General features: G+C 43.8%; 1 protein-coding gene across 1 annotated transcript in view; it reads right to left on the bottom strand.

Moving 5' to 3' along the window:
• Window positions 1–25,019, bottom strand: part of GC (GC vitamin D binding protein) — a 302,249-nt gene that overhangs the window by 33,615 nt on the left and 243,615 nt on the right. Inside the window, exon 11 of the mRNA XM_073590535.1 lies at window positions 9,180–9,312. Coding sequence (XP_073446636.1) covers window positions 9,180–9,312 — 133 coding nt within the window. The remainder of the gene's footprint in view (window positions 1–9,179; window positions 9,313–25,019) is intronic.

Raw genomic sequence — 25,019 nt, 5'->3', positions numbered from 1 at the left:
AAAAATTTGTCATTATTTAGAGATGATTACAACCAGGTACAGCAGGTGTATTAAGTATTGAATACGTCACCAATTTTCTGAGTAAATTTATTTCTAAAGGTGCTATTGACATGAAATTCTCACCACATGTCAGTAACAACCCATCCAATCCACACTGGCAAAGAAATCAAAATATAGATGTCCATAAATTATGTTATGTGTTATAATGAGAAATTACACAGGGATAAAATATTGAACACATGAAGAAAGGGAGGTGCAAAAAGCCATGGAAAGTTATGACACCATCTGACATCTATCAGTAATTAGAAAACAATCCAGACACTTAGTGAAAAATAATATCATCTGATTTAAATGATGGAATGTAAGAATGTGTCTCATTACCAAGATGTCACATAATATGATGTGTAAAATCAGTGAGTTGTCTCAAGACCTTCAAAACCTTATTATTGCAAAACATACTGATAGAACTGATGACAGAAGAATTTCTAAACTACTGAAGGTTCTAGTGAGCACTGTTGGGGGTCATAATCTGGAAGTGGAAAGAACATAATTTCACCATTTACTCCCCGCAAAATTCCAAACAGAGGAGTGAAAAGATTTATCAGAAAAGTTGTCTAAGAGCTAAGGCCCATCTGAGGAGAGGTACAGAGAGACCTGGAATTAACAGGTACAATTGCTTCAAAGAAAACCATAAGTAATGCATTCAATCTCCATGGCCTGTCTGCACACTCACGACACACGACTCGATTTCTGAACAAAAAGCATGTTCACATGCTTTTAAAGTTTGCTCAGCAACATTTAGACATTATTGAGATATATTGGGAGAATATAGTCTGGTCAAATTTTACCAAAATTGAAGTAATTGGATACCATAATACAAACCATGTTTGTGGGCCAAAAGGTCTTGAATATCACCGTCAAAACACCATACTAACTGTGATGTTTGACAGTGGGAACATCATGGTGTGGTTCTGTTTTTCAGCTTACGGCACTGGCAAACTTCATATGGTTGAAGGAAGGATGAATGGACAAATATGAGACATTCTTGATAAAAATCTGATGCCGTCTACCAGAATGATGAAGCTGAAGCGAAGGTGGACATCTCAGCAAGACAATGATCCCATACACACAGACAAGGAAATTCTCAATTGGTTTCATAGAAAGAAAATAATGCTGCTAGAATAGCTCAGCCACTCATCTGACAAGAATTCAATAGAAAATTAATGGAAGGAACAAAAGCTCAGAGTTCATAGAAGGAGCCCACAGAATCTTCAGGATTTGAAGAGTGTTTGTGTGGAAGAATGGGCCTAAATCACAGTATACTCGCATATAAGCCGAGTCATATACCTGGGGGTCAGCGGAGGAGTGGGAGCAGGGGTGTCAGGTCATACTTCCCCTCCTGGCGCGGTCTCTGCAGCCCCTCTGCTTCTCCTGGTCTCAGGCTCCTTCTTTCAGCGGTCACATGGTACTGCTCATTAAAGTCATGCACGGTGCTGTCCTCTCCTCCGTGTTCTCTGTCTGTGATGTTCAGGTCAGAGGGCGCAGTGATGTAGTGAGTGGGCGCCACGCCTTCTGCCTAAAAATCACTGACAGGGGGACCCGGCAAACAGAGCGACGTGCAGCCATGGAGCGGGGATCGGTAAATATCGCCAGTGCATGGGTCCTGAGCCAGCGGTGACATCAGAACCTGTCACCGGCTGCTCAGGACACCGGCACCGGGCCCCCAGCGATGAGAGGTGAGTATGTAATTTATTTTTTTATTTGCAGTGGCAGCAGCAGCAATATAAGGGGGCATAATTATGGAGCAGCATATGGTGGCATAATTCTGGAGCAACATATGGGGGCATAATTATGGAGCAACATATGGGGGCATAATTATGGAGCAGCATATGGGGGCATAATCTATGGAGTAGCATATGGGGGCAAAAATTATGGAGCAGCTTATGGGGACATAATCTATGGAGCATCTTATGGGGCATTTTATGGGGCATAATCTATGGAGCGTCTTATGGGGCAGCATATGGGGCATAATCTATGGATCAGCATATGGGGGCATAATCTATGTAGCATCTTATGGGGGCATAATCTATGGAGCATCTTATGGGGGCATAATCTATGGAGCATCTTATGGGGGCATAATCTATGGAGCATCTTATGAGGGCATAATCTATGGAGCATAATCTATGGAATATCTTATGGGGCCATAACCTTTATGGGGCAGCATATGGGGCATATTATTCTATGGGAGCATCTTATGGGGGCATTATTAACCTTCCTGCAGCATTATATGTGGCATATTTTGTATGGAGCATCTTATGGGGCTCATCATGAGCTGTATGGAGTATTATATGGGGCTCCTGATTCAATATGGATATTCAAAAACATTTAATCTACTGATGTCTCAATTAATGTTACTTTTATTGGTATCTATTTTTATTTTTGAAATTTACCAGTAGCTGCTGCATTTTCCACCCTAGGCTTATAAGCGACTCAATAAGTTTTCCCAGTTTTTTGTGGCAAAATTAGGGGGTCGACTTATACACGGGTCGACATATACACGAGTATATACAGTAGCTTAATTTATGAATATCTATGGTTTCATTTCTTTACCTGTGTGGATTGCATGGGTTGTTATTGACATCTGGTGAGAATGTCATGTCAACACCACCTTCAGAAACAGATTTACTTAGAAAATTGGTGATGTGTTCAATACTTTTTTCACCCACTCTATATTATTATTTGACATGAAATTTCTATTAAAATATACTTTGAAGATGTGAATAGGGACCATAGCTGAAGAGCAGACTAGTGGGATGCCATCCCAGACCAGATCTTCTTAGTGACATTGCAGGTGAGTGACAGGTCTTTCTCTATATACAGTGGGTGCGGAAAGTATTCTGACCCCTTTAAACTTTTCACTCTTTGTTTCATTGTAGCCATTTGGTAAATTCAAAAAAGTTCATTTTTTTCATTATTTATTAAAAAAGAAAAACTGAAATATCACATGGTCATAAGTATTCCAGTGAAGGAGTAGAACCATCAAAAGGAGGATCACAAGGAAATGGACAGCATGTGACTTAAATATGAGTGTCTGAGCAAAGGGTCTGAATATTTATGATCATGTGATATTTCAGTTTTTCTTTAATAAGTTTGCAAAAATTTCCACATTTCTGTTTTTTTCTGTGAAGATGGGGTGCAGAGTGTACATTAATGAGAAAAAAAGAACTTCTTTGAATCTACCAAATGAAACAAAGAGTGAAAAATTTAAAGGGATCTGAATACTTTCTGTACTCACTGTACATGCAAGGGAGAGACCTGTGAATTTCCAGGAGCAGTGCTGGGAAGAACGGGCCAGAGACCAGTCTGCTTTCCGGCTTTGATGCTTGCCCAGATCTTCCTTTCTGAAATGCCTGTTCAATTCAGAGAAAAACATACCGGGCAATCATGCAGCCAGGCTACAATCCATGTTGTTTGCAGTTTAGACAGCATGAACTGCTTGACAGTTTCCCTTTAAAATGTGAATGCAACCGAATTTAGCAGCTTTGCCCCACCGCTCAGCATCCTCTCTATGATGACACCAGTAATCATTGTGCCGCTGTCTTTATTTAGTAGAAACATATTGTGGGAATGCAGAATTAAAGATGAGTGTTTTTATTAGGAGGCACAACAGCATATTAGGGCACAGTGGCTTATTAATTCCATTAAGGTGAACACTGGAAACTTAGGAGGCACACTGGCACATCCTCTATTACACAGTGTTGTACTTTATTATTATATACTGTATCCTCTCTTATTATAATATACAGTAACAGAATCTGCTGTTTGTTGTTAACATTTGTTTAGGGAGTCTAAAGTGTGGCCTCTGTATTTATTTTGAATTGTGAGGAGGTCATATTTGCTATTTATGAGTAGAATTTGATAGCGTGAGAGTTGAACAAATTAGTGTTGCGTAGGGGAAAAGTTGTGCATCAGCTATCTGATTTTTCTTGCCTGCTTTAACATGACCCAGATGTGTTTTTGGAAAGTTGATCAGCATAGGTTTATGCTAAATCAACATGAAAGCATACCCTCATACATTCCTTGCTGGTTTGTTAGAGAAATAAAAGTTGTACAAGCCATTGCTTTCAACTGCACAACTTAGCAGCCTGATAGATTATATTGCGTGCATCATGTTGCATAATGTCCGAGACTCCTTGATCAGCTATGGTAAATTTCTGGGTCTGCCCCTGAGATGACGCACATTATTTACTTTCCAAATAAGTCCCAATTTTACAGTTAAGGCCAGTGTCACTTCATGTGGTAATTGTCATGGCCACGCGTGACTGGACACAGCGCCTCCAGCAGGGCGGATTTAGATGACACGTGTGACCCTGGATACACCGCCTCTAGTTGGGCGAATTTAAATAATAAAGCGTGCAGCTAGATACGCCGCCTCCAACAGGCGAATTTCGGAAATACACATATGTCTGGAAACCCTGCCTCCATTAAGGCGAATTTAAACAATAAAAGGGAAAACCTGGGTAACAATAACAATGGTGGCCCTGCGATAGGGAACGGGGAAGTGGAGACCTCCTGCACTCCCCTGAGTCAGTGTCTCTACGCTCCTAATGTTCTCTAATGGCCACCGGGGGGAAACTGGAACTGAAACGACCACAGTGCAATGACCCTAATGACCACCGGGGAGAAACTAGAACTGAAACCAAACTTTAGCACACAGCTAAAGAAAAAAAAAGCTTACTTATGCATTTTCTCTGTCATATCCAACCAGGATCATGACAGTACCCTCCCCTTAATGAGGGGCCTCAGGACCCTCAAGACCGCTCCTCATTAGGGAACCACCTAAGCGGGGACGCCCAGATCCAGAGTTCACCCCAACCACTACCTGACACTTCAGGTTAATGACAAACGCACCGCTGGTATAGGCAATGTATGTTCTGGAGGCACCACACATCTCCAGAGCGCCTACCCGAGGAACGAGTTATGTATGTGTATGTTCGGTATGAGCTTGTAAGACTCCACAACACACTTCCACAGGATGTTTTTTGCTGGCCATCCATACATGCTTGTTCACACACAGGTCCGGACCTGAACGTTTATCCTCTCTGGGATTGACAACAGAAGCGTCCCCCTATGTCACCACACTCACACCCCCACTATTCACCAAGGTAACACCACCCTCCAACCCCTCCTACTACGAGGACTGCGCCTCCCAGGGTTGGCTAATGGCGAGGGTTGAGATTTGCCCCTACTCCCCTGCAGCGCACCTGCTGCCCACACTGGAGAGGAAGGGGCCTGGGATATGGAGGAAAAATGCACTCCCTGGTCGCCTTCCTCCACACGACCAGGAGGGGGCGGCTTCTACAGTGGTATGGAAGATTTGACGTGGGCCCCACGGACTATAACACCAGTCTGCTCACTACCGGGATGTACCCCTTCACCTCGGGGAACCCCAGAGAGCACCATGGGGACACCAACTCCACCCACCTGTCTGGGTGCGTCCACCTGCACAAGCAAGTCCTGCTCCCCAGCAGTGACTCTAGGGGTTTCATTGCCAGCCGCTATTTGATTTTCCGGTAGAGTCAGAGGGAAGGCCCCAGACCCTGATTACTGCTACTGGAACTGCTTACACACCATGCAGCTCCTCACTCACCTCAGTTAGGCCCAGCAGCAATTGCTCACAGGTCTGAACATGGCCCGAGGCTCACCAGAAAAAATGTATCGGTTGGTGATAATGTCACGGGCACGCCTCCAGCAGGGCGGATTTAGATGACACGCGTGACCCTGGATACACCGCCTCCGGTTGGGCGAATTTAAATAATAAAACGTGCAGCTGGATACGCTGCCTCCAACAGGTGAATTTCGGAAATACACGTATGTCTGGAAACCCCGCCTCCAGTAAGGCGAATTTAAACAATAAAAGGGGAAACCTGGGTAACAATAACAATGGTGGCCCTGCGATAGGGAACGGGGAAGTGGAGACCTCCTGCACTCCCCTGAGTCAGTGTCTCTACACTCCTAACATTCCCTAGGCCGGTTCCGCACCGGACGACGATCAGGAACCTAAAAACCCTGACTCGCCCTGCACCTAAACCCTCACTAGTGAAGTGGACGGTGCGGAAACTAATCCCACCACTGCACTAAAACACACATAAGGAAAAGAGACAAAACAGGGAAATACCTCTTAGCTTTGCTCTGTTGCTTATGCTCCCAGCAACAGAGCCCACCACCTGCGTGCATCTTTTCCTCCGACCGGATCCAACACCATAGTGCAGCCTTGGAGTAAACAGAGTCCACCACCTGCGTGCAGCTGTGCAGAAACAGAGTCCAGCATATGAGTCTAGCTTTCCAGCAAAAGAGTCCAGCATCTTGAGTCCAGCTTTCCAACAACCGAATCCAGCATCATGAGTGCAGCTCTACACCATAGCTGCCACTCCAACAAGCCATGTAAGAACTCCTTGCTGACACCATAGCTGCAACTCCACCAAGCCATGCCAGCCCTCCTCGCAGACACCATAGCTGCCACTCCAGGACTCTCACTGAGCTGCCCAGGACTCTCCTTCAGCTCCATCCTTCACCCTGGCTTGCTTGTAACTGAGGACTATCAACAACAGTGATTACCACACCTGACACTCTTTTATAGAGCAATCACACCTGTTTTATAATTACGTGCACAAAACTAAAGTAACCAATGTGCAATGACCCTAATGGCCACCGGGGGGAAACTGGAACTGATACCACCACAGTGCAATGACCCCAATGGCCTCCGGGGGGAAACTAGAACTGAAACCAAACTTTAGCACACAGATAAAGTAAAAAAAAAGGTTATTGTGCATTTTCTCTGTCATATCCAACCTGGATTATGACAGTAATAACTCTGGAACACTTCAACATATCCCAGTAATTATGAGATATTGTTTCTGTCACATGTTTTGCTTCATGTTAGTGGTAAATTTTGGTCGATGTGATTTGCGTTTATTTATGAAATTATTGAAAATTTGACAAACAAATGTGAAATTTTTGAACTATTAACATTTTTGATTTGAATTCCCTTAAATCAAATTAGTTATACCACACAAAATAGATAATAAGTAACATTTACCACATGTCTACTTTACATCTGCATCATTTCTTAAATTTTTTTAGGAAGTCTGAAGGGTTGAAATTTAATCAGCAATTTTTCATTTTTCAACAAAACTAAAACACCAATTTTTTTTAGGGACCAGATCACATTTGAAGTGACTTTGAGGTGCCTATGGGACAGAAAATACCAAAAAGTGAAGCTATTTTAAAAACTGTACCCCTCAAAGTGCTCAAAGCCACATTCAAGAAGTTTTTTAACCCATTTTCTGCGTCGCAGGAATTAAAGCAATGTGGAAGGAATAAATAAAAAATGTAAAATTTTCCCACAAAAATGTTTCTTTAGCTTGAAATGTTTCAATTTCACAAGAAAATGGACCATACAATTTGTTGTGTAAATTCTTCTGAGTACTCTGATGCTCAATATATGTGGGAGAAAACTACTGTTTGGGTGCATGACAGGGTTCGGAAGGGAAGGAACACCATTTGTCTTTTGGAGCATAAAATTGGCTGGAATTTCGCAAACATCCAGAATGGGAGGAGAGGAGTGACGTCACACACATGTGAGCAGACCCCGCCCACATTTACTGCAGTCGTAATGTGAGCTAGTTATACACTAGAATGTCATGGAAAAATTAAGCAACTGCTCCCCCTGTGTTTAAAAGTCGAAAATATCAAACACTTTAAAAATTATTTTGCAAATTTTATACCATTAAAAATGTATTTTTTTAATTAAACATGAATAATTTACATTTTTTCAATTGTTGAAAGATTTTTTTTGATGGCACATTCGCTTTAACCTCTTCACCAACTTTGATGTATATTTACATAAAAATTCATTTCCCTGCAGGCTCCTACACTGAGCCCACATGTTTCCCTGCACTTGATAGCCCACTTAATCAGCCGTCAAGTGCCTTCAACAGTCACAGGTGGAGCATTTCTCCGCCCAAGGCTGTTAACCCATTAGATCCCGCTGTCAATCACTGACAGTGGGATTTAACATGAGGCTGCCTGGGGCATGTCATTCATCCCATCCATTGGTACCCTGTCACATGTTCATGGGATGCCGATAGGTACTAGTCATGACAGCTGAAGATGACCCTCGTGCGTGATATTACGATCCTCCTGTGTTTATAGGAGATTGATATTTCTGCTCTACATAGAATTGCTGAACCACTGTATAAGTAGCATGAACAATCAGATGATCTCAGCTTCAGGTCCCCTATTGGGACTATTCAATACAGTAAAAAGTGAGAAAAAAGTTTAAAAAAAATAAAAAACACAAAAGTTCAAACCACCCCCCCCTTTTGCCCCCGTTAAAAATAAAACAATTAAAAGATTATGCACATATTTGGTATCGCTGCATTCAGAAATGTCCGATCTACCAAAATATATAATAAATTAATACAATTGGTAAACAGTGTAACGAGATAAAAATCCAAACGCCAGAATTACCGTATGCCTTTTTGGCTGGCGATCAAAACATTGCATCTACCCCAAAATGGTGTAAATAGAAAGGTCAGCTCAGGGTGCAAAAATAAGCCCTCCCACAGCCTCATATTCCAAAAAATGAAAATGTTACGAAAATGGCAGCAAAAGCAAAAAAAAATTCTTACAAATTTCCAATTTATTTTCATCTCTTAGATAAAAAGAAAAAAACTATACATGTTTGGTATGTACATACTCATACTGACCTGCAGAATCATATTGCCAGGCCAGTTTTACTGTATAGTTAACATGGTAAATAAATAAAAAAAAATTAAACAATTCTGCAATTTTGAAATTGCATTTTTTTTGCAATTTCAATGCACTTTCACACTTTTCAGTGCGTTGCATAATAAAATGAATGGTGTCATTCAAAAGTACAATTTACCTCACAAAAACCAAACCCTAGTGCTATGGGCCCGTAAAAATAAAAAATAAAAATAAATAAAAAAGGATAAAAAAAACAAAAATGGAATATTGCAATATCATGAAGGAGTTAAGGATGGCTATAGCCCTGATGAGCTATACTGTGGTATTTCCACATGTTTCTATTTTAACCATTTCCGGCTCTCATGAAGCAGTGAATTCTGCTGGTCTCAGATGTGTGTGCTGCTTACCTTCTCCTTGCAGTACACCGGAGGAGCATTTATTATGCAGCATGTAGATGCTAGATTTGCTCTCTCTTCTGCTATTTCTTCCACCTTCTTTGCTGCGAGTTTAGGAGTCTTACTGCCGAGAGTCTTGATTAACCTGTGGAGAAAAACAAACCAGCATTCTTTAGGAGCAGCTTCTTGGATTAGAGCCAGCAACGGTGTTGTAATCTGCTAATTCATTGTAAGAAACCCACAGACTATCAATAATTTGTACCTGAGCCAAAACCAATCATACAAAATGAATATACTTAAAATATATAATACATTGGCAGAAAACAATGAAAACACTAACTGTGGGAAGCTCCACACTAATTTATTGTTTGTGTTCTCCGATAATAAAGTTGCTTGTCTTCTCTGACTCTAACCCAACCTTCTGGTACAAGGTTTCCTTCTTGTTCTCCATAAATGCATCAGCGTAACATTTTTACAAAATAATCTTTTAAACTGCTATTATAATGTATGAAATTTAGCTGCTTGCTCAATAGTACTGGAACAATACTTTTATTCTGGTTTTAGATTATCATCAAACATTTTAATTACCCGACTGACATGAAAAGTTCAACTTCACTATTCAACAAATTCTGTATTCGGGAATGCACACCTCCCCAGCATTCTAGCTTCCTCCTCAGGAAGGGGTCATACTTGCGAGAAACTCGCACGAATCTTGCGTCTCAATACCCGGCACTGCAGCCGGCACTCAGGACCGGAGTTTGCGGCTGCATGTATTTCTATGCAGCTGAGCGCTCCGGTCCCGAGTGCCGGTGGCAGTGCCAGGCATTAAGACGCCAGACTCGTGCAAATTTCTCGCAAGTATGACCCCGGCCTTACTTGGGTGGCTAGTGTGCACCTAATTTTATTGACAGATCAGACCATCATTGCACCGCTAGACTGAACAGTGCTTTCTCCGATGATGCGAACAGAGACAATAAAATAAAAAATGTCAAGTAAAGTGCAAAGTTGTTTGCTTTTACAAATAATCTTCAATTTTTACCTATTTAATATAGTGAGAAAATCCTTAAAGTGCCACAGCTATGGTTCTCAGGAACACTTTGGCTGAATATATTTTAGTGCATACTACAAGCATAAACAGCAATAGAATATGAAAATAAATTCGGTGTGTATTTTTCTGTACAGGATTCAGAAAATAATAATAATTATCCTAATAACTGTACCTATGAGCTGGCACAGATTTCTGCTGTAATTTAAATTAGTTTATTACAGTTTAAGGCACAAATTATAGGAAATCTATAGGTTCTCCTGCAGACGACTAGTTTAGAGCAGAGTATGATAGGTCAATATAGTAGATCATACTCATGCCAATGTTATTCAGTGAGTAAGGGGTATACCAAGATCACGTGATTCTCCACTCCCTTTTCTCATGTTGGTATTATAATGTTCGTATATTGTATATATAATGTATGTTTAACTAGGAAAAGTGCAGTAGATAAGTAAGTTCACTAGATGGGGACATATTAATAGTAAATAGTTAACATAGGAGGGGTCAACTGTGGGTAAGTCAGCAAGTTCCCAGCATTTTAGTCAGTAGGTCCTGAGAGCCCGGATAGGGTGGGTGGACCCCGTAACATTAATCAAGGAGCCCAGCTTGTTCAGGGCTTAAGAGTAGTGGGACCCAGGAAAGGAGAAGGGATGCAGGACAGCTATGTCATGAAGACCGTCGGCCACATAGGCAGACACCTGAGTGTCTGAGGTGAAACGGACCGGGAACTCATAAAGTTGGTCAGACTGGTCAGTTAAACACACAAGCTTCCTCATTTTCTTACAAATTGAAAGTTATTTTCCCAGACACTTTCAATTTGTATGAAAATGAGGAAGCTTGGGTGTATCCTTGGCATGGTGGGAGGAGCAGCTGGGGATCAGGCTGTCCAACTATACTCCCATGCAGAATGGTCCCCAGCAGCTTTTAAAAGTATGGCTTTATCTTAAAGGGAATCTGTCACCCCATTTTAGCCCTATCAGCTGCCGGCACCACCATCAGGGGCTTATCTTCTGCTGTAAGCCCCTGATGGAGGTGCCGACAGCTGATAGGGTTAAAATGGGGTGACAGACTCCCTTTAAATGTTCAGCTTTTCAGAGTAAAAGCTACTTGGCTGAAATCATATATCCAATGTCTGATACACGCTGACCACAGATCAGATGCCAGGTTCCCTTCAAAGTAGGGAGCAATTCATAAGCTTATCCGGCAAGGAGTGCTGGAATGTTTCTAATTCCGCGACACATTATATTAACTGCTTCTTCTCTAACATGTGGCTGATCATGGGCTGAATGTTATTTATGAGCAATATTTCAGAATTTATTCCGCACCTAGAACTCAATTACTGAAACTTTGTGAGTCTCATCAAGATTCAAGTTAATTCCTATTTAAGCTTTGTGAATAGAAATACAGCTTGATATGAAATGTGATAATGAGATCTGGTTCTCTCTGTTCAGCATATGTATACATTTATTGCTTCTGAAATAGATGCATGTCTAATTGCCTGTGATTAGATGCATTAATTATTTGTGATTAGTAGAGTTGAGCGACTTTTGTTTTTTTAGGGTCGCGTTTCGTTTCGTGAAACCCGACTTTTCCAAAAGTCGGGTCGAGCAAGATCGTCCGATCATAGGAAAAAGTCGGGGTCGTCCCGAAACACGAAACCCAATGTAAGTCAATGGGGAATAAAAGTCGGCAGTGAGAGGAGGACAGGAAACACACCTACAGTGCCCATTTGAATGCCAAAAGCATCAATTCTTCTTACTTAAGCTTGTCAACCTTAATTAACTTCATAATACAAGTTACGCACTGAAAAATGGGGGTTATTTGGCTAAAGTTGTGGGGGGGAGGGCTGGCTCCAGGTTTTCATGTGCCCTGGGCGAAAGAGCGCCCCTTTAACACATACCACAACTCATCATGCTCCGATACGGCAGAGAAATAGCGGTATAGTACAATGAAAAATACCTCACTTTTTACATCTCATGACGAGGCCCATCTATTTCTCCATACAGAATCATTGGTCCCATATAATGTTTGAAACAGTATATGATGAGCTCCACATAATGCTACAGTATATGTTGGTCCCCATGGATGAAGCTCCACTGTCTTATGGGCCCAAATAATGCTCCAAACATAATGGGCCCCATTTCTAATGCTCTAGTGTATAATGGGCCCTGTAAATGCTGCTCCAGTGTCTGATGTCCACCTTTGGAATGTTCCAGTGTATGGTGGGCCCCATCTATCATTCTCCAGAGTATAGTGCTCCCCAAAAATTGCTTTCCCAACATTGAAAACAATCAAATAAGTCTCCTCGCTAGGGAATCCCTGTACTTGTCTGGATTCCTCGTCGTCCCCATCTTCCATCTCACTGCACAGTATTTCAACTTTGCAAGTGCTGTGACCCTGGGCAAGCAGGGGGGGCCCACTCGTTGGCGACAGCACTGGCACAGGGCCCCTGATAGTACGGTGGTGTGTCTGATGGCGGGTGGGCCGAACCTGCACTTTCATCTGCAGCTTCCTCTTTGTCACCGTGTAAGATGGAACTGTATATGGGAAGGGTAACCTGAGTTTCATCAGGGTCAGATTCAGGTCGTGTAGCGTGCGATGGGAATGTAGTGGTCTGGGTCAATGTACCAGCAGATTCATCGAGCAGTGGCTGGGCATCAGTGCACTTGTGTCGCCCCCAGGAGTACGGTCGCCACAGTGGCATTACCTTCTTCCTAGGGAGTGTGATGTCATGCTTGGGAGCAACGAAGGATCTCTCTAGCAGGTTAACTGATTGGGCGGCGTTATTCCCACGAGTCATGACCCTCCTAACAGCATTCATGAAGGCAAAGTGTTTGTTTTACGTGGGCAGTATGGTTGCAAAGCTGAACCTTAAAAGAATGTCCAGAAGGGCACCACCAGGAGTGGAGCCTACGGTTAAATTCGACTCCACCTTGGGAAACCTCAACCATGCCAGCTACAGAACAGATGCACACATTGCAAGCTTAATTCCGTTAACGAACGAGACTCCGTCATGCCCCGCGGTCCGAGTCCGGCTTACTAGAGGGACACGTGAGGCTCTGGCACATGAGATTGGCCAATAACTGGTGTGTCATGCCCTTACATGTCCGTGGCTGCATGTGCGCTACACTGAAAAGGTCAGCGTTTGTCGCTTACAGGTGCAGATAACCCGCTGAACAACGTTAGTGATGGGGATCACTGATTACAATTATTACCCGCGAACAATGATTTCCCAGTAAGTGCAGGTCAACCGCAGTTCCGGAATTAGGCCTAACCGTCATTCCTGAAAAAATGAAAAACTTACGTGTGCAAACCACAGGTGCTGTAGCTTGCTTAACAGCTCGCCAGCCGTTCTCACGCCCAGTATGGATTACACGTGATTGCACAAAGGTGAGAAAGGGTAACGTATCCCCAGATAACATGTATGGATAGCGTACACATTCAAAATATATGTCTCAGGAGGCAGGCTCAGACGGTGTTAGGCCCAGTATGGATTGCACGTGATTGCACAAAGGTTAGAAATGGTACCGTATCCCCGGATAACATGTATGGATAGCGTACACATTCAAAATATATGTCTCAGGAGGCAGGCTCAGACGGTGTTAGGCCCAGTATGGATTGCACGTGATTGCACAAAGGTTAGAAAGGGTACCGTATCCCCGGATAACATGTATGGATAGCGTACACATTCAAAATATATGTCTCAGGAGGAAGGCTCAGACGGTGTTAGGCCCAGTATGGATTGCACGTGATTGCACAAAGGTTAGAAAGGGTACCGTATCCCCGGATAACATGTATGGATAGCGTACACATTCAAAATATATGTCTCAGGAGGCAGGCTCAGACGGTGTTAGGCCCAGTATGGATTGCACGTGATTGCACAAAGGTTAGAAAGGGTACTGTATCCCCGGATAACATGTATGGATAGCGTACAAATTCAAAATATATGTCTCAGGAGGCAGGCTCAGACGGTGTTAGGCCCAGTATGGATTGCACGTGATTGCACAAAGGTTAGAAAGGGTACCGTATCCCCAGATAACATGTATGGATAGCGTACACATTCAAAATATATGTCTCAGGAGGCAGGCTCAGACAGTGTTAGGCCCAGTATGGATTGCACGTGATTGCACAAAGGTTAGAAAGGGTACCGTATCCCCGGATAACATGTATGGATAGCGTACACATTCAAAATATATGTCTCAGGAGGCAGGCTCAGACGGTGTTAGGCCCAGTATGGATTGCATGTGATTGCACAAAGGTTAGAAAGGGTACCGTTTCCCCGGATAACATGTATGGATAGTGTACACATTCAAAATATATGTCTCAGGAGGCAGGCTCAGACGGTGTTAGGCCCAGTATAGATTGCACGTGATTGCACAAAGGTTAGAAAGGGTACCGTATCCCCAGATAACATGTATGGATAGCATACACATTCAAAATATATGTCTCAGGAGGCAGGCTCAGACGGTGTTAGGCCCAGTATGGATTGCACGTGATTGCACAAAGGTTAGAAAGGGTACCGTATCCCCGGATAACATGTATGGATAGCGTACACATTCAAAATATATGTCTCAGGAGGCAGGCTCAGACGGTGTTAGGCCCAGTATGGATTGCACGTGATTGCACAAAGGTTAGAAAGGGTACCGTATCCCCGGATAACATGTATGGATAGCGTACACATTCAAAATATATGTCTCAGGAGGCAGGCTCAGACGATGTTAGGCCCAGTATGGATTGCACGTGATTGCACAAAGGTTAGAAAGGGTACCGTATCCCCGGATAACATGTATGGATAGCGTACACATTCAAAATATATGTCTCAGGAGGCAGGTTCAGACGGTGTTAGGCCCAGTATGGATTGCACGTGATTGCACAAAGGTTAGAAAGGGTACCGTATCCCCGGATAACATGTATGGATAGCGTACACATTCAAAATATATGTCTCAGGAGGCAGGCTCAGACGGTGTTAGGCCCAGTATGGATTGCACGTGATTGCACAAAGGTTAGAAAGGGTACTGTATCCCCGGATAACATGTATGGATAGCATACACATTCAAAATATATGTCTCAGGAGGCAGGCTCAGACGGTGTTAGGCCCAGTATGGATTGCACGTGATTGCACAAAGGTTAGAAAGGGTACCGTTTCCCCAGATAACATGTATGGATAGCGTACACATTCAAAATATATGTCTCAGGAGGCAGGCTCAGACGGTGTTAGGCCCAGTATGGATTGCACGTGATTGCACAAAGGTTAGAAACGGTACCGTATCCCCGGATAACATGTATGGATAGCGTACACATTCAAAATATATGTCTCAGGAGGCAGGCTCAGACGGTGTTAGGCCCAGTATGGATTGCACGTGATTGCACAAAGGTTAGAAAGGGTACCGTTTCCCCGGATAACATGTATGGATAGCGTACACATTCAAAATATATGTCTATACATCAGGAGGCAGACTCAGATGGTGTCAGGCACAGTATGGATTTGACGGCCCAGACTACACAGCGGAGGAGCAGGGAGAGGTAAAGATTGCAAATGCTGGGGCCCTGCCCAAGCAAGGGGGGCCCACTCGTGGGTGTCGATACTGGCACTGGGCCCCTCATAGTACGGCGGTGTGTCTGACGGCGGGTGTGCACCACCACCGTCAGAGACACTTGATTGCACTATGAACGACCCTGTACCAGTGCCCGCGCCCAAGAGTCGGCCTACCCACCTGTCCAGGGCAACGGCACTCGCACGGTGTCGTGCGCTAGGTGGTGACCCCGGCCATGGAGGGGGAGGCAGCACAGTTAGGGAGTTTTAGAAAGTGGCATATGTTGATGTTGGACATTCAGCTGATGCAAAAGGTAAAATAGGTCAAGTCCCAGGAAGAGGTGGACCAAAGCAAGCCATTTTTCTGTCACCCTATGTGTCATCAGAGGAAGGTGGGACAAAATCCTTGGAAACCCATGCGTGGTTCATTTTAATGAAGGTTAGATCATCCACATTTTGGGTTGACAGACGCACAACATTGTCATGAAACCCCTGTCTCCAACACCACTTCTGCTGTGTGCACCACGAACACCTCTGCCAAGCTGCCCCCGGCCCGTACGGCTCGTGTGAGAACCATCACCGCTGCTGTGTGCTGGGAATGCCTCAAGCAACCGATTTACCAGAGTTGCTTGTTTATTAGCCAATATTAGGTCAAGGTTCTCCTGTGGCATGATGTTTTGTAATTTGCCTTTATAGCGTGGATCCAGGATGATGGCCAACCAGTATTCGTCATCGTTCATCATTTTGGCAATGCGTGGGTCCCTTTTTAGGATCTGCAAGGCATAATCTGACATGTGGGCCAATGTTCTCGGTGTCAATGATGCACTGCGAGTTCTGGTTGGAGGAGCACTTTCTGGCAAATCCACATCCCTCCAGTCACGCACAAACCCTGTACCAGACCTTGCCACGCCAACATTTTCACTTGCCCCACGAGATGCATCCTCCTCCCCTAAGTAATCATCCCCATCATCCTCCTCCTCCTCCTCTTCTTCCTCCACCTCATCCAGGAGAGGTCCCTGAGCAGACAATGGCTGAATGTCATCAAGGATTCCCTCCTCCTCTTCCTCCTCATCAACATTGGCTGCAGACGCCTGCTCCTTAAGGTGCGTCAAAGTTTGCATGAGCAGACGCATAAGTGGGATGCTCATGCTTAGGATGGCGTCGTCTGCGCTTACCAGCCGTGTGCATTCCTCTGTGGACGAGCTTTCGCTTCTGGAGGAGGAGGAGGAGGGTCGAACGCCTACAGCCAACTGTTTCCTATACCGTGGGCTAGGCAGCACTGTCCCACCACCGCTGTCCCCTGTAGACCCTGCATCCACCACATTAACCCAGTGCGCAGTGATGGACACGTAACGGCCCTGGCCATGCCGACTGGACCAGGCATCAGTTGTGAGGTGCACCTTTCCGCTCACTGACTGCTTGAGTGCATGGACAATGCGGTCTTTCACATGATGGTGGAGGGCTGGGATGGCTTTGCGAGAGAAGAAGTGGCGACTGGGTAGGTCATAGCGTGGTACTGCATAGGCCATGAGTTCGCGGAAAGCTGTGCTTTCCACCAACCGAAAGGGCATCATCTCAAACGAGATTAGTTTGGCAATGTGGGCGTTCAAACCCAGTGTACGCGGATGAGAGACTGAGTACTTTCTTGACCTACTCATAGTGTCTGGGAGGGTGAGCTGGACTTGAGAGCTGCATATGGTGGAAGTAGCGGTGGACAGGGCGGACTGAGAGAGGGTTGATGATGGTGATGGAGTTGGTGTTCTTTCTGATGGCCTAGAATCAGTCTTTCGTTGATATAACAGTGGAATTCCCTGACTGCTGTGGCCTTGCAACGACACCTCAACATTTGCTGCTGTGCTAACCAGTGGGCTTACAGTGGGGGAAACAATGTAGCGTTGCTGACTACCTTCGTTGTGATCAGTTGCACATGTGGCACTTGAGGTTTGGTGTTGTGTCCACGCTTGCAAGTGCATGCTGGTTAAATGTCTAAGCATGCAACTGGTATTCAAATTTTTTCAGATTTTTCCCTCGGCTAAAGGTCTTTGCGCACTTCTTACAGATAACCTTGGCCTGATCATGAGGATTTTGTTCAAAAAAGTGCCACACTGCACTCTTCCTACTTTGGCAGACATTTTGCGGCCTAGCACGCTGTGATCTTTTGACCCTCTGGACAAGCTGTCCAGCAACTCTTTTGATGTTTGGAACCTGTCTTTGGAGTGCTCTGGGCCTGCCAGATAACAGCTGTTGCGATGTCGATGTCTGCTGTGGATGCTCCTCATCTGAGCTATTGGAAGCAGCACCCTCTTCCCCCAATGGATGCCAATCTGGGTCAACAACTGGGTCATCCATCACCTCCTCTTCTATGTCATGTGCACCTTCCTCTGTGTCACCGTGTATGGTGGTATAGTGTGCGGGAAGGGGCACCTGAGTCTCATCAGGGTCAGAATCTGGCTCTGTACACTGCGAGGACAATGTAGTGCTCTGAGTGAATGGACCAGCAGAATCATCCATCAGTGGCTGTGCATCAGTGCACTCCATGTCAGATTCATCTTGGCCTGGGTAATTCACCATTTCACTTGATAATCCAGGCATGGTATGTGAAAACAGCTCCATGGAGTAATCAGTAGTATGGCCTGCGTCATCCTTCAATCTTGGTTGGGGTGAAGGACACAAGGAAAGGTGTGGTTCATGAACATGAGCCTCCAATGACGACTCAGTGCTTTTACTTTTTACAACTGAAGAAGAGGAGGCGATAGAGCTGGAGGCTGAGTCAGCAATGTAAGACAAAACTTTTTCCTGATGCTCTGGCTTTAAAAGCGGTTTGCCAACTCCTAGAAAACTAAGCGTTCGAGGCCTTATGTAGCCAGACGATGACGCAGGCTCAACACCTCCTGCATTCGGTCCTATTTTGCTCTTGCCACTACCATCAGATCCACCACCAACACCATCATTACCAGCTGCCAACCCCCGCCCAATTCCACGGCCTCTTCCACCAGCCTTCCTCATTTTTGGTAGAAATGTAGACAAAATCCAACAAACTATATAGTAATGTAAAACAAGGTACAAGGTGTCTATAGGACTGGGGAGATTTTGAATTTCTGCAGACACTTGTGGACACTGGACACTTTTGGATTGTGTGAGGCCCACTGATATCTGAGCGCTATGTGACAGGCTCGATGGCACAGCTGTGACCAAAGTGACTAGAGGATAAGGGAGATTTTGAATTTCTGCAGACACTTGTGGACACTGGACACTTTTGGATTGTGTGAGGCCCACTGATATCTGAGCGCTATGTGACAGGCTCGATGGCACAGCTGTGACCAAAGTGACTAGAGGATAAGGGAGATTTTGAATTTCTGCAGACACTTGTGGACACTGGACACTTTTGGATTGTGTGAGGCCCAATGAATATCTGAGCGCTATGTGACAGGCCCGATGGCACAGCTGTGACCAAAGTGACTAGAGGATAAGGGAGATTTTGAATCTCTGCACACACTTTTGGACACTGGACACTTTTGGATTGTGTGAGGCCCAATGAATATCTGAGCGCTATGTGACAGGCTCGATGGCACAGCTGTGACCAAAGTGACTAGAGGATAAGGGAGATTTTGAATCTCTGCACACACTTTTGGACACTGGACACTTTTGGATTGTGTGAGGCCCAATGAATATCTGAGCGCAATGTGACAGGCTCGATGGCACAGCTGTGACCAAAGTGACTAGAGGATAAGGGAGATTTTGAATCTCTGCACACACTTTTGGACACTGGACACTTTTGGATTGTGTGAGGCCCAATGAATATCTGAGCGCTATGTGACAGGCTCGATGGCACAGCTGTGACCAAAGTGACTAGAGGATAAGGGAGATTTTGAATCTCTGCACTCACTTTTGGACACTGGACACTTTTGGATTGTGTGAGGCCCAATGAATATCTGAGCGCTATGTGACAGGCTCGATGGCACAGCTGTGACCAAAGTGACTAGAGGATAAGGGAGAATTTGAATCTCTGCACACACTTTTGGACACTGGACACTTTTGGATTGTGTGAGGCCCAATGAATATCTGAGCGCTATGTGACAGGCTCGATGGCACAGCTGTGACCAAAGTGACTATAGGATAAGGGAGATTTTGAATCTCTGCACACACTTTTGGACACTGGACACTTTTGGATTGTGTGAGGCCCAATGAATATCTGAGCGCTATGTGACAGGCTCGATGGCACAGCTGTGACCAAAGTAACTAGAGGATAAGGGAGATTTTGAATCTCTGCACACACTTTTGGACACTGGACACTTTTGGATTGTGTGAGGCCCAATGAATATCTGAGCGCTATGTGACAGGCTCGATGGCACAGCTGTGACCAAAGTGACTAGAGGATAAGGGAGATTTTGAATCTCTGCACACACTTTTGGACACTGGACACTTTTGGATTGTGTGAGGCCCACTGATATCTGAGCGCTATGTGACAGGCTCGATGGCACAGCTGTGACCAAAGTGACTAGAGGATAAGGGAGAATTTGAATTTCTGCAGACACTTGTGGACACTGGACACTTTTGGATTGTGTGAGGCCCAATGAATATCTGAGCGCTATGTGACAGGCTCGATGGCACAGCTGTGACCAAAGTGACTAGAGGATAAGGGAGATTTTGAATCTCTGCACACACTTTTGGTCACTGGACACTTTTGGATTGTGTGAGGCCCATTGAATATCTGAGCGCTATGTGACAGGCTCAATGGCACAGCTGTGACCAAAGTGAGTAGAGGATAAGGGAGATTTTGAATCTCTGCACACACTTTTGGACACTGGACACTTTTGGATTGTGTGAGGCCCAATGAATATCTGAGCGCTATGTGACAGGCTCGATGGCACAGCTGTGACCAAAGTGACTAGAGGATAAGGGAGATTTTGAATCTCTGCACACACTTTTGGACACTGGACACTTTTGGATTGTGTGAGGCCCAATGAATATCTGAGCGCTATGTGACAGGCTCGATGGCACAGCTGTGACCAAAGTGACTAGAGGATAAGGGAGATTTTGAATCTCTGCACACACTTTTGGACACTGGACACTTTTGGATTGTGTGAGGCCCAATGAATATCTGAGCGCTATGTGACAGGCTCGATGGCACAGCTGTGACCAAAGTGACTAGAGGATAAGGGAGATTTTGAATCTCTGCACACACTTTTGGACACTGGACACTTTTGGATTGTGTCAGGCCCACTGATATCTGAGCGCTATGTGACAGGCTCGATGGCACAGCTGTGACCAAAGTGACTAGAGGATAAGGGAGAATTTGAATTTCTGCAGACACTTGTGGACACTGGACACTTTTGGATTGTGTGAGGCCCAATGAATATCTGAGCGCTATGTGACAGGCTCGATGGCACAGCTGTGACCAAAGTGACTAGAGGATAAGGGAGATTTTGAATCTCTGCACACACTTTTGGTCACTGGACACTTTTGGATTGTGTGAGGCCCAATGAATATCTGAGCGCTATGTGACAGGCTCGATGGCACAGCTGTGACCAAAGTGACTAGAGGATAAGGGAGATTTTGAATCTCTGCACACACTTTTGGACACTGGACACTTTTGGATTGTGTGAGGCCCAATGAATATCTGAGCGCTATGTGACAGGCTCGATGGCACAGCTGTGACCAAAGTGACTAGAGGATAAGGGAGATTTTGAATCTCTGCACACACTTTTGGACACTGGACACTTTTGGATTGTGTGAGGCCCAATGAATATCTGAGCGCTATGTGACAGGCTCGATGGCACAGCTGTGACCAAAGTGACTAGAGGATAAGGGAGATTTTGAATCTCTGCACACACTTTTGGACACTGGACACTTTTGGATTGTGTGAGGCCCAATGAATATCTGAGCGCTATGTGACAGGCTCGATGGCACAGCTGTGACCAAAGTGACTAGAGGATAAGGGAGATTTTGAATCTCTGCACACACTTTTGGACACTGAACACTTTTGGATTGTGTGAGGCCCACTGATATCTGAGCGCTATGTCACAGGCTCAATGGCACAGCTGTGACCAAAGTGACTAGAGGATAAGGGAGATTGGATTGCTTTTAAAAAAGCAGTTTGCAGAGCAGTGGGTAAACAGCAATGCCAGCCTGTCAGGAAGCCTTAAAAGGCAGCCCAACAACCAACACCACTGATACACCACAATATAGCCTCCCCTTGCACTGCACACACAGTGAGTGGTGTGTTGTGCAGGCCAAATCGCTAGCAGCAGAAGCAGTTTTTTTGTCTTCTTCCCTGCCTAACGCTCTCCCTACAGAATCAGCAGCAACCTCTCCCTATACTGAGATCGGCAGAAGTAAGATGGCGGTCGGCGTGCACGCCCTTTTATACCCCCTGTGACGCCCACCAAAGCAAGCCAATCACTTGCATCCCCTTCTGAAAGATGGTGGTGACCCCTGCCTATGTCATCACGTTGCCCACAGTGTCCGTGGATCCTGATTGGCTGAAAAAGAGCGCAAAACAAACTTTTGAAACGCGACTTTGGCGCGTAAGTCGCCGACCTCGTGGCCGACCTCATCCTAGGGTCGGGTTTCGTTTCATGAAACCCGACTTTGCCAAAAGTCAGCGACTTTTGAAATTTTTCGACCCGTTTCGCTCAACTCTAGTGATTAGCCATCTGCAGCATAATGATGTTGACTATGCATTTTTTATATTGATGCATTTACAGTAAATAATCATTGACTAATGAGTATTTGCATACTATTTAATATCTGTAACCAGCTCATAATTGAGGGAAAGATAAATGCTCTCAATACATAGACTTTTTTTATATTTTTTATTGGTAATTAAACTAATTAAGAATATGTATTTTTGAGAGGTGCAAGTACATACAGTATCTGATTCCTTTCTGTTGTTATTTACCATTATTTTAAATAATATTAATACTAATTGCAATAGGGCTAAATAAACCTACTATCTGCCTCACCTAATTAAAGAGAATCTGTCATCTGGTTTTAGACACCTTTACTTTTAATTACAGCAATGTGCCAATTACTAGGTTGCTTGCTGCAGTTCTTATATAATCACTATTTTATCAGCAGATTATCACTAGAGGAATAGTAAACATGCTGCCATGTAATCCTCCATATTCATGAGCGCTGTATAACCCCGCCCCCACCACTGACTGGCAGCTTTCTGCATATGCACAGGGTACACAGAACTCTGCCAATCAGTGGTGTGGGCGGGGTTATACAGAGCTCAGCATTCAGAGAGCTGGTAGATCTACAGTAGATAAAGCAGTTTTTAATAAAAACTGTAGCAACCAATAAAGTAATACAGAGTTGGAATTAGGGTGTCTGCCTCTATATCAAGCTTTCATTCAGATGGTGTAAGGAAAAACATGGTGTTGAAGTCCCTTTAGTATAATATTGGGCTGATTGTATTGGTGGGCATTGAGAGTGCAGTTCAGACTCCCACCATTTCTATTGAAGACTGAAAAAGGAAACCAACTTTAAAGACTATAGTTTTTACAAACATAATCTCGGTAGCATATCAGAGTACAAGCAAAGCGGATTCAAATTTTACCAAACCTCATCCACACATTGTTTGCACCTTTAAGAAAATGACCAATGACCATAGCCTTCACAAAAAAATATGTAAAGACCCTCACTACACCCTGGAGGAAATCACTGTGAGTGAACAAGGATATCTCCAAATCCTCCATTATAACATCAAAAAATACACAATGCAGAAAAAGTTTTTCTTCAACATCTTTTTATAGCCATGTTCCAATAAAAGACATACTGAGAAGTGCAGAAGCAGAAAATGAAATATTCCGAACATGATACATCGGAGATATATTGGAGAAAAATGGAGACAGAGGTAGCAGGAAACATTTTCATTGTATGACAAAACATGCCCTCTTGATGGGCGTGAGTCCGCGAAACATTGCATCAAGATGGCGTGTTGTGTCACATGTTGAAAATTTTTCCTGCTACCTCAGTCTCCTTTTTTCTCTCATGTGTTATTTTCGGAAGGGATGAGGATCTTCTGTAGGACTCAGTCGTTGCTGTCTTATCGGGGTGATTATTTTGTTTTCTGTTTCTGCACTTCTCCGCATGTTTTTTATTTGACTATGTCTATAAAAAATATTAAAGGATAACAATTTCTGCATTGTGTGTTTTGCTGTTTTTTGATGTTATAACTTCCACAAGACACAGAGATACAGCATGCTGTTTATTTCTGTCAATTATAAAGGATGTATGCTGATAATTTTGCCATTTGATTCAGAGCCACCTTGAAAACTGAAAATGTCAAAAGATACGACAGAGATATTTATGAGTTCATGTTAAAAAAATATCCTTTCCTGTCATAAGCTCTGCATTATTCCATATATCTATAAATAAACAGTATATAAATTGGTCTCCTTCAAACATGAGTTTTGTAGCACTCACAATCCAATGCCAAGTCCTTAACGCGCACAAAGGTCGTCTTCCTCTACTACAAAGTTGTGGCCTGTTCTTTGCTGTGCTGTAAAATGTTATTCCATCCAAAAAGTTTATTTGGAAATCATTAAAAGATAGTTTTATACATAAAACACACAATAGACCTCTCCGCACCGTAGCTGATGACCACTCATGTCCAGCAGATCTGATGGCAGCAAGCACACTTTTCAACTCTCCATGATCCAGCTTGCCACTGAGTGTTCATATCAAAGAATTACTTGAACAGACCAACTTTTTTTTTGTTTTTCTGTTCTCTTTAACATTTCATGTATTTTGTTCCTAAGAGATACGTTCTGATGTTCATGACGTGTTTTATTGTACTTTAATCCTGTAACTCTTCTTAATAATCTCTTATCAGGCGCCATGCTCATTAATAATGACACCCACTATTGCCTACTATGGGTTGCAACTTGATTGAGGATTGAACACGATGCCAAGGATACCAATCCTCACAGATCTTCAATGAAAACATAAAACCCATGTGATATAAAAGCACAAAGCTTTTGAGGCTGTGTTTAAAGGTACCAAAATCTTTGATGATAAATTCATTTTAAGTCTTTTTACAACAATAGATAAAAATGATAACTATCAGACAGATATGCCCATTACAACATTAGGTTACAGCTGAAGATTAGTACCCAATAGAGAATGTTCTGATAACTATGCAGGCCTCCATGGGTTGCCATTAGGATTAATCCTTACACACAGAGGCCAAAATACATTTTCGACTAACTAAATCAAGTTTCTTTTATCATAATGAGTTGTGCAAAAAGACATTGATGTTCAATAA

The sequence above is a fragment of the Dendrobates tinctorius genome, unplaced genomic scaffold (assembly GCF_039654945.1).
Source record: "Dendrobates tinctorius isolate UK_male_01 unplaced genomic scaffold, ASM3965494v1 ptg000011l, whole genome shotgun sequence".
Taxonomy (NCBI): domain Eukaryota; kingdom Metazoa; phylum Chordata; class Amphibia; order Anura; family Dendrobatidae; genus Dendrobates; species Dendrobates tinctorius.
Note: the sequence above shows the minus strand (reverse complement) of the source record. Positions and strands in the feature narration are given on the sequence as shown.